The sequence below is a fragment of the Danio aesculapii genome, chromosome 23 (genome assembly GCF_903798145.1).
Source record: "Danio aesculapii chromosome 23, fDanAes4.1, whole genome shotgun sequence".
NCBI classification, from domain to species: Eukaryota; Metazoa; Chordata; class Actinopteri; order Cypriniformes; family Danionidae; genus Danio; species Danio aesculapii.
This window is the reverse complement of record NC_079457.1, coordinates 29,289,802-29,304,376: the sequence shown is the minus strand read 5'-3', so window position 1 is coordinate 29,304,376 and position 14,575 is coordinate 29,289,802. Positions and strand designations below refer to the sequence as shown.

The window sequence follows — 14,575 nt, the reverse complement described above, 5'->3', positions numbered from 1 at the left end:
ATATGTTTAATTATTAAAAGTTTACTTAAAGACCATTGCAACATTTTTTTTTTATATAAAAATAATAATTCTCTCACCTCATCATCGGCAGTAAGTGATTCCAAACCTTCTGTCACCTTTCAAAAAAAACATCTGCAGGTAAGACTGGTTATACATTCTTTTAATACAATATAACTAATCATTATATGTTTAATTATTGAAAATTTACTTAAAGACCATTGCAACATTATTTTTTATATAAAAATAATAATAATAATTCTCTCACCTCATACATACTTTTAATACAATATAATTGTTTATATTTAACTTAATATAACAATTATATTTAATATATTATAATGTAATTATAATGAGCTGACTTACATCCAATTGTCCTCTTTTTAGTCTTCCAAGGGGAAATTTAACTGTGCTCTTCGGCTCTAAGTACAGTTTGTACTTGCGATTTGGCATTCTAAATTTAAAAAGGACATAAACATAATTATTAACAGCACTACTCAAGAATGGTATGATGGTTAATACAAAGTAATTAATTTACTAAAAGCTATACAGTCCTCACATAAACTTTATTTATCAGGTGAAATTAATATTTGTTTAAATATCTTTTAATTCTTGTATGTTTAAACTGAACTACTTTGTTTACTAGTTTAACAATAAGATAAATTGGATTAATAATATTGTTCTTGTTTTGTCATGCGGAAGTATTTGTGTAGAAGTTTTATAAATAGGACTGCATGGAACCCCTGCACTGTAACGTACAGTGTGACTGCAGTCGCTGTAACCAAGGCAACAGTATCAACAGTGACTTCCCGCCTAAAATCGTTAATTCCGTTACCGTAATTTCACGTTTATTCGGTTTTATAATATAACGTAATTATAATTTTTATAATTTGTAATAAGCCATGTTCGCCTACGTGAAGTACATACAAGATGGGTGTAAGGAAATCGTCCCCATAGCCGATATTAAAGACTTTGACCCGAAAACGGGAGACCTCAGCAAAACGTACTGGGTGCGCTGGCAGGATAAATATTTCAAGGGACAAATATTGCTCCTAAAGAGTGAGTCATTATAATGTTAACTTCAGTAGTTCGTTAATAATGTGATAAAAGTACATTTAGAAAACTCTATATCGCCACTATTAACGTTAAATGTCATTGAAAGATTGGTCAAGGCACTAACGTTAACTGTTGTCCGTGCTAACGTTAGCTAACGAACATAGTGTGTTAGTAAAGCAGCGAGCTGGGTTAACATTGAACATTGTTTTTAATGACAGAAGACATTGTATTACGTTAAATATAGTTTAAGTACTTACATTAAGTGTTATTAACATTCCAGAGTCCAGAGAAGAGGTTGAAGAAGTGCTTGCGCAGGGTAAGCGGGTTCGTGTTAAACTCCTCAAGGACTCATCACCTCCACGGCCGCGCTCCGAGGAAGAGGAAGCCAAAATCATAAATGTAACGTTGTTGGTGGTATACATGTGAAATTTCAGCTATTGCCATCTTGTGGTACTTGAATGTAATGACAGACTACTTGTGTTAAAAATTATACATTGAAGGCTCAGATATGGAAAAAAAAACATGTAATGCCATTCCATAATCTTGTGTGTACTGCAATCTGTCTTCGACCACGTGAAAGTTTTCAAATTATCACCATTATCAGCTAATAATATCAGACTCTAATCATGGTATTTATATCCTTTGTGCATCACTTTTAAAGTTACACATAATTCAAAATGGACAAAATGTTAAAATTGTCATATTATGATATTAAATATTTTTTATATTCCTTTCTACTTTAACTCATGCCAATATTTTCACCAGCATTAGTTGTAATCATAATTGCCATACATTCATAAATTTTCAGAATATGAATACATTAAATGCTGCTTTATTTATAATTTTGATTCCTATATTAATAATAATAATAAATATTATTTGCCATACACTTCATAAGCCTTTTGCCTTTGTTACAGTCTTACAGTCCTGCTTATATCCCTCCTCATTACATTCATTCATTGATTCATTCATTTTCCTTTTGGCTTAGTCTCTTTATTAATCTGGGGTCGTCATAGCGGAATGAACCGCCAACTTATCCAGCATATGTTTTATGCAGCGGATGCCCTTCCAGCCGCAACGCATCACTGGGAAACATCCTTACACATTCATTCACTAGGACAATTTAGCCTACACCTAATTCACCTGTACCGCATGTCTTTGGACTGTGGGGTAAACCGGAGCACCCGGAGGAAACCCACGCGAACGCGGGGAGAACATGCAAACTCCACACAGAAACGCCAACTGACCCAGCCAAGGCTCGAACCAGCAACCTTCTTGCTGTGAGGTGACAGCACTACATACTGCGTCACCGTGTCGCCTCCTCCTTATTACAGTCTTGTATTAATTTCAAGGCATTCATATTTGGTGGTGCAATGGGTAGCACAATTGCCTCATAGCAAGAAGGTTGCTGATTTGAGCCTCGCTGGGTCAGTTGGCATTTCTGTGTGGAGTTTGCATGTTCTCCCCGTGTTGGCGTGGGTTTCCTCCGGGTGCTCCAGTTTCCCCCACAAGTCCCAAAAACATGTGGTAAAGGTGAATTGGGTTGGCTAGCATATGTGTGTGAATGAGTGTGTATGGATGTTTCCCAGTGATGGGTTGCAGCTGAAAGGGCATTCGTTGCATAAAACATATGTTGGCAGTTTAGCCTCCTCATTACCAACAAAGGACATTTATGTAGAATGAGCCAATTATATTGTTTTAAGATATTTATATTTGTCTTTTTAATATAAATATTTTTTGGATGTAGTCTTGCATTTCACTTGCTTTTACTAATTAATATTTTATCCATGTGTCCAGACAAATCAGAAAAAAGCTGCAGAAGAGGCCAAACGAAAAAACCTTTTGGCCTTACTAAAAGAGCGACAAAACAAAAGAAAACTGTCTCCACTCTGCCCAACTCCAAACAAAAAAACAAAAGCTGATAACCTGTCCAACAAGGTTGATGATGGTGAGGATAAGGTGGACGATGATGATGATGATGATGATGATGGCGATGACGACGACGATGATGATGATGGTGGGGTTGTACCTGAAAAACTGTTTCAGGAGGCAAGACAAAAGCAACTATTATACAAAAAACAGGTCAACAAAATGTCTCTGCAACTGCAGGAAACTAAACAGAAGTAAGGGATGCTTTTACAGAGATTATTTTAGGAGTTTCTGTCAATGTTTTAGCTAGTCATAACATTCAGTATGTAATTTTGTTATAGGCTAGAGGAGCACATGAAACGAAGTGCAGAAGTTGAGGCGGAGAATAAACAGCTACGTTCATTAAACATGCAACTGCAGCAACAGTTGCTAAAATCACTCAACTCTTCATCTGGTGAGCTTTTCATCGCCTTATTTTCGCTGACCTCTGAGAATGTCATTCAAAGAAAAATGCAATCTTTCATGTTTAACTACTATTTATTATTATTATTATTATTATTATTATTATTATTATTTTTTTTTTTTTTTTTTTTTTTTTTTTATGATTATTTATTTATTGCAGAACAAAGCCAGCATACATAGCTAGCAACAACTTTATACAAGCCAGGGTTTGCATTAAATAAAAATACATAAAGAAATTACAAATAATAATAATATTAAATAAAGACAGTAAAATAATACCTGAATAACAATACACAAAAAAAAGAAAAGCTCTGGGGTGAGTATTAACTAGTTATTATATAAGAAATTTTCTCAATAAAAGTGGACCATGCTTTGATTGTATGGGGTTTAGCTCTGTTAATTCTTGCAGTGGAACGTTCTAACAGTGCAATATTTTTTAATTCAATAAGCCACATTTTATCCGCTGGGAATGAGGGTTCATGCCATATTTTAAATATAACTTTCTTGGCTGCAGTTAGTGCAGTATGAAATATCCTGCGTTGGGAAGTGTTTAGGTCTAGATCATAATCATCATTCAATAAACAGATATTAGGGTATTTGGGAATGAACATTTCACACAATTCTGAAATAGTTTGAAATACCTTATCCCAAAATGTACTGATAAGTGGACATTCAAAAAACATATGCATATATGTCCCCACGGAGTTTGAATTACACAATGTACAAAAAGGGGTAGGTAACCGTTTCATGCGGTGTAGCACATATGGAGTTGCATAAGCCTTGTGGATCAGTTTATAGTGTATGAGTTGATGGGCAGGATTCTTAGACATCACCTGGATACTTTCCCATATCCAGTCCCAGTTCAGTTGGTAAGAGGACAGTTCCTTTTCCCATATTGTGATGATGGGGAGTGCAACAGAGTCATAGTTAAGCAGTTTGTTGTAAATGCAAGAGATTGCTCCACGTGACTGAGAGAAATTCACACAGTCCCGCAATGGATGATTGTCCAAATTACAGTTCCACGGAACTCCATAAGCACGCATTGCACTTCTCAGCCTTAAATACAGAAAGTAGGAATGTCCGGGGAGATTGTAACCTTCTTTCAAATCCTGGAAAGACCTCAAGCCCTGGTTGTCGAAGATATCGCCCAACACAGAAATACCTTGATCTAACCACAGCTTAAATATAAAGGGCTTTCCCCCAGATTGTAAATGATAATTGTTCCAAATCGGAGATTCTTTTGTAAATTTGTTGCCGCATCCAGTGAATTTGCAAACATCATACCATATTTTAAGAGAGTCAACCACTATTCTATTATCAATCTTTTTTACTTTCTTAGGTAATCCCGTAAATAACAAATCTTGTAGTCGGTGTGGATGCACAGCAGATGCTTCAATGTTACGCCAAGCAATATTAGAATCTACTTCCAACCAAGTCTTAAGACTACGCAGTCGACAAGCCCAGAAATATAGTTGAATGTTAGGAAATGCCAACCCCCCTTTAGCAGGTGTTTTCTGTAATGTTTTAAGTTTAATTCGAGGACGTTTGTTGTTCCAAATAAATTTAGTTATAATGGAGTTTATTTCTTTAAAAAACGTCTTATGTGGAGAAAGAGGAATCATGGTAAACAAAAATATAAGTCTAGGTAGAACATTCATTTTGATAATCGCACTCCTACCTTGCAGAGAGAGTAATAGTGCGCCCCATCTCTCTAGGTCCCGTCTGATATTGTTGAATAAGGAACTATAGTTTTGTTTGACCATCGCCTGAAGTGAAGGAAGAATCTGAATTCCTAAATATGTAAATGCGTTATTAACTGGAATTGAAGCGGGCACTGACGTGATATCACTTCTCCCCGACAGTGGCATTAGTACAGATTTCTCCCAGTTAATCTTATACCCACTCACTTTTCTAAAATCATTAAATATTTTAAGACATTGAATAATAGAGGTAGAAGTATCTGACATATATAGTAGAATATCATCAGCGAACAGAGAGATGTGGTGTTTAGAATTATCTATAATGATAGGGGCGATTACATGATCCTGACGAATTGCCTGGGCCAAAGGCTCTAACGAAAGGGCAAACAACAAAGGTGACAATGGGCAGCCCTGTCTTGTGCCTCTGCCCAGCAGAAAGGCACTTGAGCAGCTCAACCCTGTTGACACCCGTGCAGCTGAATTACGATACAGAGTTTGTACCATATGTATAAAATATGGACCAAAGCCCAGACACTTCAAAACTGACCAGAGATATGTCCATTCGACCCGGTCAAAGGCTTTCTCTGCATCTAGCGAGAGAATAGCACTTTGATCTTCAGTAAGTTTGGGCTTGTCTATGATATTTAAAAGTCGTCTGACATTATCCATCGCAGAACGACCTTTAAGAAAGCCTGTCTGGTCATGGGAAATTATAGAACCGGCAATTTGATCTAAACGGCGGGCTAGAACTTTTGCGTAAACCTTAGTGTCTGTACAGATTAGTGAAATCGGCCTGTAACTCGAGCAGCTAAAGGGGTCCTTCCCTTTTTTTAAAATCAGGGAGATAAGGGCAGTATTCTGATCTCTGTGAAAACAACCTGTATCTATTGCAAAATTTAAGGAATTTAGAAGGAGTGGTCCTAGCAAGTCCCATATCACCAAATACAACTCTGGTGGTAGACCATCTAGGCCCGGGGCCTTTCCTTTATTCATTGACTCTAGAGCTTCTTTTACTTCACTTAATGTAATTGGAGAGTCTAAAAATTTCTGTTGCTCGTCACTTAGGCAAGGGAGATTTAGTTTTGATATAAATTCAATTGTTTGTTGATCCTCTACCCCCACCTCGGAACTGTAAAGATGTTCATAGAAGTTCTTGAATGTAGCATTCACCTTGTCCGGAGCAGTATGCAGGGTGCCCATACTATCCTTAATGGCTGTTATTGATGACATTGCCTCATTATGTTTCAACCTTAAAGCTAATAATTTAGTGGGTCGTTCTGCATTAAAATAATAATTTTGTTTGGTGCGATGAATCAAAAATTCTGCCTTTCTTAATAAAATTGCCTTGCAATCAGATTTTAAATTTCCTAAAATCCTGCTCTTCTGTTCTGAAAAAGTTTTCTTTAAGTCTCTCTCTATTATTTCAATTTGTTTTTCTAAATGATTTAATTCTTTAGTTTTAGACCTATGTTCATAGGAGGCAAATGATATACAGTTCCCTCTCAGAAAACACTTGGTTGTTTCCCATAAAATCTGCGGATTAACTGCTGAACTGGAGTTTTCTGAAAGAAACATGGTCAGATTATCTCGTAACTGTTTAATAAAATCATCTTTCAGTAGCAGAGTTGTGTTAAAGCGCCACCTTTTTGTCCTTTGAAATCCTGTAGGGGGTGACAAATTACAAATTACTGCCGAATGGTCTGAAATGAGCATAGGGAGAATACCCATGTTATTTACACTCTGAATTAAATATTTTGATATAAGAATATAATCTATTCTTGTAAATGTCTTGTGTCGGGAAGAATAAAAGGTATAGTCTCTACAATTTTCATTCTGCATCCTCCAGATATCACACAAGTCATTATCCAAAATAAGCTCGTTCAATGCCCGGGAAGCCTGGACACTGTGTACCGCGGACGGTGCGGAGAGAGACTTATCAATAGAGGGATTGATAACTGCATTAGCATCCATACCCACCACCAGATTGTAGTCACCAAAGCTAAGAAGGAGCTTGGTAAGCGAGGGGAAAAAATCTGCGTCAAATTTATTTGGGGCATAGACTGAAACAAAAGCTATTTTTAAACTATTCCACGATCCTAAAACATATGTGATCCACCCATGATCATCACTCCCTGATTCCTCTAATATAAATGGGGATCTTCTATTTTGAAGTATTAGCACTCCTCTTGAAGCGCTAGTGTAAGATGAAGCGGCTATAATTTTAAAATGTCTATTTTGACAACGAGTAACATCTGAGGCCCTGAAGTGGGATTCTTGTATGAGAGCAATATCGGCTCTCTTACGATGTAAATAATCCAGGCATTTTGTTCTCTTTACCGGTGAATTCAAGCCATTGACATTCCACGATATCACGTTGATATCATTCATAACAGAACGTATAGATTAAACACTTAACAGATAAAGTGATCATTTTAAACCCATAAATAGCACACATGTAATCAAGAATGTCACCCCAGAGAACCATCAAATTGAATATATAATAATAAAGAGCAAACCCTATTAACAACAACGAAATGATTGAATTAAATAAAAACAAAATAAACAAAATATAAATGGCAGCCTGTAGAGAGAGAATACAGTCTCTCTTACCTGCCTGGAAAATAAACAAATTCGAGGCCATGCGCTCGAGCTGCGCGGCTAAACCCAGAAACCCGTGTGCCGCTTAATCAAATGTCCATATCAGTGATACAACATAAATTCCTACTTGAAATATGTAGTAAGCACCCTTTATATGAGGCAAAATTTAGTCAGTGGATCGCGCCGTCAGGTTTTCTCCCATCGGAGTGTCAGCATTTAGCGACGAGACGAACTTCTCCAGATCTGTGGGTGTTTTGAAGAGAATTTGCTCACGGCCGTTTAACACTTTAACCACTGCTGGGTATAACAAGAAGGACTCAATGCCCAATTGTTGGAGACGTTTCCTTTTTTCTGACATGACTTTCCTTTTTTGAGACGTGCCCTTGCTGTAATCGGGGAAGAACCATAGTTTGGTTCCTTCGTAATTTAGAGATGAGGAATTTCTGGCTTCCTTCAGAATCGCTTGCCTGTCATTGTACCGGAGAAGTTTGAAAATCAAAGTGCGCGTTTCCTGTCTGGAGGAATCTTCGTTCGCGTACAGGCGGTGTGCGCGTTCAATCTCGATCACCTTCCCTTGCAAGGCCGGCAGCCACTTAGGAATCTGGGCCTGTAGGAACTGAATTGCATTGCTGCTTTCCGCGCCTTCAGGTAAGCCCACCAATCTTAGATTATTTTGTCTGGCCTTGTCTTCGTAAAGCCAAAGCTTCTCCTGTAGCTCCTCCACACGCGACGTGCTGGCAATCGAATCCTTTTTAATATCGCGCACTGTGGTTTGCATATAATCCAGTCTGTCGCTGACCGCTTTGACATCATTTTCCAGGGAGTTAAGACGTGTAGAAATCTTTGAAATTTCCTCCCGAACGATCGCAGACATACTTAGCTTTATAGCGCTCAGTTGTTTTTCGAGCATCTCGGCAATGGCGTCGTGAAGGCGTTCGTCATCTTTAGGTCGTTTTTTGGAGGGCGAGTGCAGCAATTCTCGTTTGGATGCCATCTCTGACGCCTCTTAACAAAAACAAATACTTAAAACCTCAGTTTAAATCTCAGTAGGAATATTTATAAAGGAAAAGGACATCTGAAGCAGAGCGCGTTTCACTAAGCAGCCATCACCGTCCGTTGCGCATGCGCATCTCCATTATTATTATTATTATTATTATTGATTTCAACTATTATTTTAGCACAGAAAATCTTCTTACTGCCACAATTTTTAATTTTGTAATTTGTCAGATTTTCTAACAGGTTCACAAATAATGACTAATTTTATATTTTGTTAAAAAAAACTTTGCCCCATTATTTGATGTCATAGACACATCTATTTAACTAAGTAATTTATTGAAATGTGTGGAAACATTTCAGAACTTGCATTCTTTTGGATGACTGGAGCATCTACTGCCCATCCAATTTGTTATATCACATCTGTTTTCTTCTGCTTCTGCAAGGTATACCGACAGCAGCGACAGTTTACAGTGCAATTTACCATTTCAATTCAAACAAACTCTACCTTCCAACGGGCCCAACTGACTTGGAATTGAATAATTCTCCCACTTTTACTAATTTTACTCAGCAGCCCTAAATCTGACTGACGATCAGCTTCACTGTTAACAACAGACCCAAAGGGCATATACTGAAACACAATAATATTGCTATAAAGAGTTGCTGTAGAAAACCAATAATAATAATAAAAATAAAATATCAGTAAAATATTATATTACAGGGCAGCACGGTGGCACAGTGGGTGGCACAATCGCCTCACAGCAAGGTCACTGGTTTGTGCCCCAGCTGGGTCAGTTGGAATTTCTGTGTGGAGTTTGCATGTTTTTCCCATGTTGGCGTGGGTTTCCTCCTGGTGCTCTGGTTTCCCCCACAATCCAAAAAACAAAAAACAAACAAGTGGTATAGATGAATTGGGTCAGCTAAATTGTTCGAAGCGTAAGTGTGTGAATGAGTGTGTATGGAATTTTTCCCATTGATGGGTTGAAGCTGGAAGGGCATCCGTTGCGTAAAACATATGCTGGATAAGTTGGCGGGTCATTCCACTGAGACGACCCCAGATTAATATCTACAGGGTAGATCCAGGAGATGCTGAAGGAATTATTGTCATTTGTCTTTTTGTCTTTCTAATTTTCACAGATTCTAGACCACCAAAACCAAAGGGGACCATAAATGTACAAAGTAAGTGCAACAAACACAGCCCAAAATCAGAAAAAGTTGGGACAGTATGGGAACGCAAATAAAAAAAATAAAAACTGGTAACACTTTATAATAACTACACACTATAAATCATTTATTAAGCACTGGCATCTAGTGAATTCATTATTTGTTAAGCATTAACTCCACATTAATAAACGTTAGTAATCAGTTTATTACGGCAGCTACACATGCTGTATTAATGACTTATAACCACATCTATAATGTGCTTAAGGATTGTATTTTTATAATTTGTGACTGGTTGATTTTTCATTACTAAATAAAGTATCACATTATTTACAAACCATTTGTATTTAAGAGTAGTTGACTTTTTAAGATCATTCAGAATGAGTTAGTAAATCATTAATAAACTATTGAAATCAACATTTATATATCTGATTATTCAGGCATATACTAATAGTTAATTTGTATGTTAATAAATGCTTTATTAACTCAACTTCAGGCAGTTTTGTGACCTAATCTAAAGTGAGGACTATTCATGCTTTATAAATCCCTTATAAATGACAATTAAGGGCTCTGTACAATGAACAATAATCTTTGCAAACTCATCTAAAAAGTAAAATTACTGTAAAATTTAAACATTGCTGAATAACAGCAGTGTCAAAATACGACAAAACTGGATAAAACAATATCAATATATTAATTTAACAATTTAATAGGATGCAATGTTTAAACTGTACAGTAATTTTATTTTAGATAAAATTGCAAAGATTTATTTTTTATTTGATAGTTTCATTTGTGTATCTTCAATTGAATAGAAATGAACAAAGTTGTTTATTTTCTTTTTTCCTGTTTAGAATTTAACTGAGCCTTTATAAATGTGCTTATAAGTCAAGAATACAGCATTTGTAGCTGCAGTTGTAAACTGCTTACTAACATCTATTAATGTAGAGTTCGTGCTTAACAGATAATGAATTCACTATTTGCTAATGTTTAATAAATGGTTCATAGTGTGTAGTTATCATAAAGTGTTACCAGAATATTTTGTTTTCTGTGTTTTACATCTACTGTCATTTGTGATGGATTTCTTTTTCTAATTTACACAGACCCTCAGCAACAAAAACCAAAGAGCACCTTACAAAGTATGTGCAACAAAAATGTAACTCAAAGATATCTGAAATTTATATGCATTTCAAGTATATTTACATAATTTTTTATATAGTTGCAGAGGCTGACTGTGAGCAGCAATCACTATCCAGACAAGAAGATGAGGTACAACATTTCACTCATCATCTTTGCACATGTATTAATATTAAAATCCCCTACTGCACAGACTTTTATGTGCATATGTACAATTATTATTTTTGATTATATTAATTCTGTCAGATTCAATTGGTGAAACTTGGAGACATCCAAATCCGCAGTGACACCTGGACAGCAATCCAAAAAAACACCAGGGATTCTTTATTTGTGAAAGAATTGGCTGTGGCATTCTGGGGCACAAAGACTCTGGGGGACAGAAGTCTCACAGGGAAAGAATGCCCCACCACAAAAACTACAAAAAGACCTTTAACCCCACAGAAATTACACACACTGAAAGGTAGCAGAAGCCACAAGTTTTTTTGTAAAATGCCAAGTACTGAGATATGTGTCTTTATGTGTCTATAATAAATGTGTCTTTGTTCTTGTAGGACAGTAACATCACTGCTTATCTGTACATTTCTGTTTTAGCCTGCTTCAAGGAGTGGCTGGTGAAAGGGAATGTGGAGGAGCCAGAGCTGCAGGCCAGATTTTCAAAGGCTGGACGCTACATTACTGAAAAAATCATGGACATTAAAAAACAACAAAAAAAATGAACAGTTAATTGATTTATGATGTAAATGTGTTACACTTATAATAACCCCACTATGAATCATTTATTAGGTATTATTAAGCATTAGCAAATAATGAATTCATAATTTGTTAAGCATTAACTCTATGTTAATGGATGTTAGTAAGCAGTTTATAAATACAGCATGTATAATGTGCATAATGATTGTTTTTATACTTTGGTAATGATTTATTTTACATTACTAAATGACGTATTGCATTATCTACAAACCAGTTACTTAAGAATAGTTGGTGTTATTTTAAGATCAGGATTAAAACATTTGTTTTTTTAAATATACATTTGCATATATTATTACTTAGTCATATAGTAATAGTTACTTTGTATGTTAATAAGTGTTTTATTAACTTTAGAAGGTCACAAAACTGGATGAAGTTGAGTTAATAAAGCAATTATTAACATACAAATTAGTTTATTAATCATATAATTATGCATTTTGAATGATCTAAAAAAGCTATTTTTAAATAACTTGTTTGTTAATAATGCAATACTGAATTTAGTAATGAAAAATGAATTATTAAGAAAGTATGAAAACAATCATTAGGCACACTATACATGTGGTTATGTCAAGAATATAGCATGTGTAGCTGTGTTTATAAACTGCTTACTAATGTCTATTAGGGTTGAGTTCATGCTTAACAAACCATAAATTCACTATTGCTAATGCTTAATAAATGGTCCATAGTGTGTAATATTGCCTTACCTATTATAAAGTGTTACCAATGTGGGTTATTTTAATTTACTTGTTGAGATAGAGTGTTGTTGTTGTTTTGTAAAAAAAAAAAAGTTATTTGTGTTCATGTTTACCCATTATTTTTAGTAGTAGTAAGATTAGTATTACTATTATTATTATTATTGTTATTATTATTATTATTATTATTATTATTATTATTATTATTATTATTATTATTATTATTATATCATCATTATTAATTATAGAAATAAAAACATATAATGTTAATGAATGAAAGCTTGTGTTTTCATGATTTTCATCATGAACAGGCTACCATGCAAAAAATGTTAACTTACACAGATTTTAATGTTACCAGCACGAGATGCTAGTGACTAGGACCAGCATACCATGTTGTTCACCAGCATCATCATCCCATGCTGGTCACTAGCATACCAGCGCCAGCATCTTATGCTGGTTACCAATATCCCAGCATGGCATGCTGGTGCTGTGATGCTGGTGTTATGCTGGTGACCAGCATGGGATGCTGGTGCTGGGATGCTGGTGTTTTGCTGGTGACCAGCATGGGATGCTGATGCTTGTATCCTGGCCACCAGCATAGCACCAGCATCCAATGCTGGTCACCAGCATACCAGCACCAGCATCCCATGCTGGTCACCAGCATACCAGCACCAGCATCCCATGCTGGTCACCAGCATAACACCAGCATCACAGCACCAGCATCACATGCTGGTCACCAGCATACCAGCACCAGCATCCCATGCTGGTCACCAGCATAACACCAGCATCACAGCACCAGCATCAAATGCTGGTCACCAGCATCCCATGCTGGTCACCAGCATAACACCAGCATCCCATGCTGGTCACCAGCATAACACCAGCATCCCATGCTGGTCACCAGCATCACAGCACCAGCATCCCATGCTGGTCACCAGCATCCCAGCACCAGCATCCCATGCTGGTCACCAGCATACCAGCACCAAAACACAACATATGCTGGTCTTGCTGGTGACCAGCAATGCTGGTCTATGCTGGTCTTTTCAGCAGGGATGTGCAAAGAAACATTGCAGTGTAAGCAAGCATGTACACAAAACGAGTTTATTAGGGTGTTTAAAGAGTTTAAAATGTGAGTAATTGTAATTATAGGAAGAAATCGTCGTAAGACGAATGGATGTTAAAAGTAGCAGTGTTGAGCCAAAATGGCGGCAATAGTATGTGAGGTAGAGCCAAAATGGTGGCGGCCATGTGAAACAAAAAGGCAGACTAGTTTAAAGAAATATTAGCAGTTTATTTCATGTTTTTGCTGTTATATGAATGTTCATGTTTTGTCATAATCTTTACATATGTGAACTAAATGGTTGAGTTAAAGAAGGAACCATTTGTTACAGTAATGTGATTGTTTATAATTATACAGCATTTAAAATGCCTGATAAGATGAACTGTACATATGCCATCGGATCACAAAAATATAAGAACTTTATTGTATAGATGGACATTCCAGTTACATAGAATTTATGGCAAGTTTATTGTTTACAATATGGTTATAACCAAAACCTGTTATGCTTTATTCAGTAAAAAATGGTTTTGTAATTCTTTTGAAGGAAGAATTCAGAGTTCATTAAAGACCTTCAGAGCTCCTATTGATTTGTTTCTTTACTTCTCTGCAGTTATACATTTCACTTACCCGTTTAGGTCTCTTCAGCCTGAGGCGGGTAATAAATGCAAGTAAACTCCATTTCTCTCTCTCACTGGGGCCCATTTGACCAGCTGTGTGACTTTTCCTTTTCTCTCAGCTGTTACAGTGATACTTCTGGATACAGACACGAGTGTGCGAGTTTTTTCCACTGCATCCATCATGGATCAGCTGTGATCGCCGCTGCAGTGTTGCCAGATGTAGCTGACTGATTCCAGCCCAAACACTATCCAAAACCCGCCGAAATGGGAAATCTGGCAACACATCTGCAGTTAATCAGTGTCACTCATCGGTGAACAGCGCCTGTGCAGTAAAATATAAAATTGAGTATGGAAAGCATCGTCAGTGCACCGTGATGCACTGAGATATCGAATTGAATCGAATAGATGGCATGATAATCATAACCGAACTGAACCGTGAGACCAGTGTTGGTTAACACCTCTAATTGTCATTCATCAAACTGTTAATGGTTA

The 14,575-nt window shown here is 36.4% G+C and overlaps 1 protein-coding gene across 1 annotated transcript; it reads left to right on the top strand.

The window, feature by feature from the left end:
- The first annotated feature begins 899 nt into the window (after positions 1-899).
- Positions 900-11,747, top strand: LOC130217524 (BEN domain-containing protein 5-like). The gene is made up of 9 exons (XM_056449635.1): positions 900-1,056; positions 1,334-1,452; positions 2,860-3,176; positions 3,264-3,376; positions 9,813-9,854; positions 10,937-10,972; positions 11,053-11,102; positions 11,217-11,430; positions 11,562-11,747. Exons 1-9 carry the CDS (start codon positions 900-902, stop codon positions 11,684-11,686), a joined length of 1,173 nt encoding a protein of 390 aa, XP_056305610.1. The 3' UTR covers positions 11,687-11,747.
- The last annotated feature ends 2,828 nt before the right edge of the window (positions 11,748-14,575 follow it).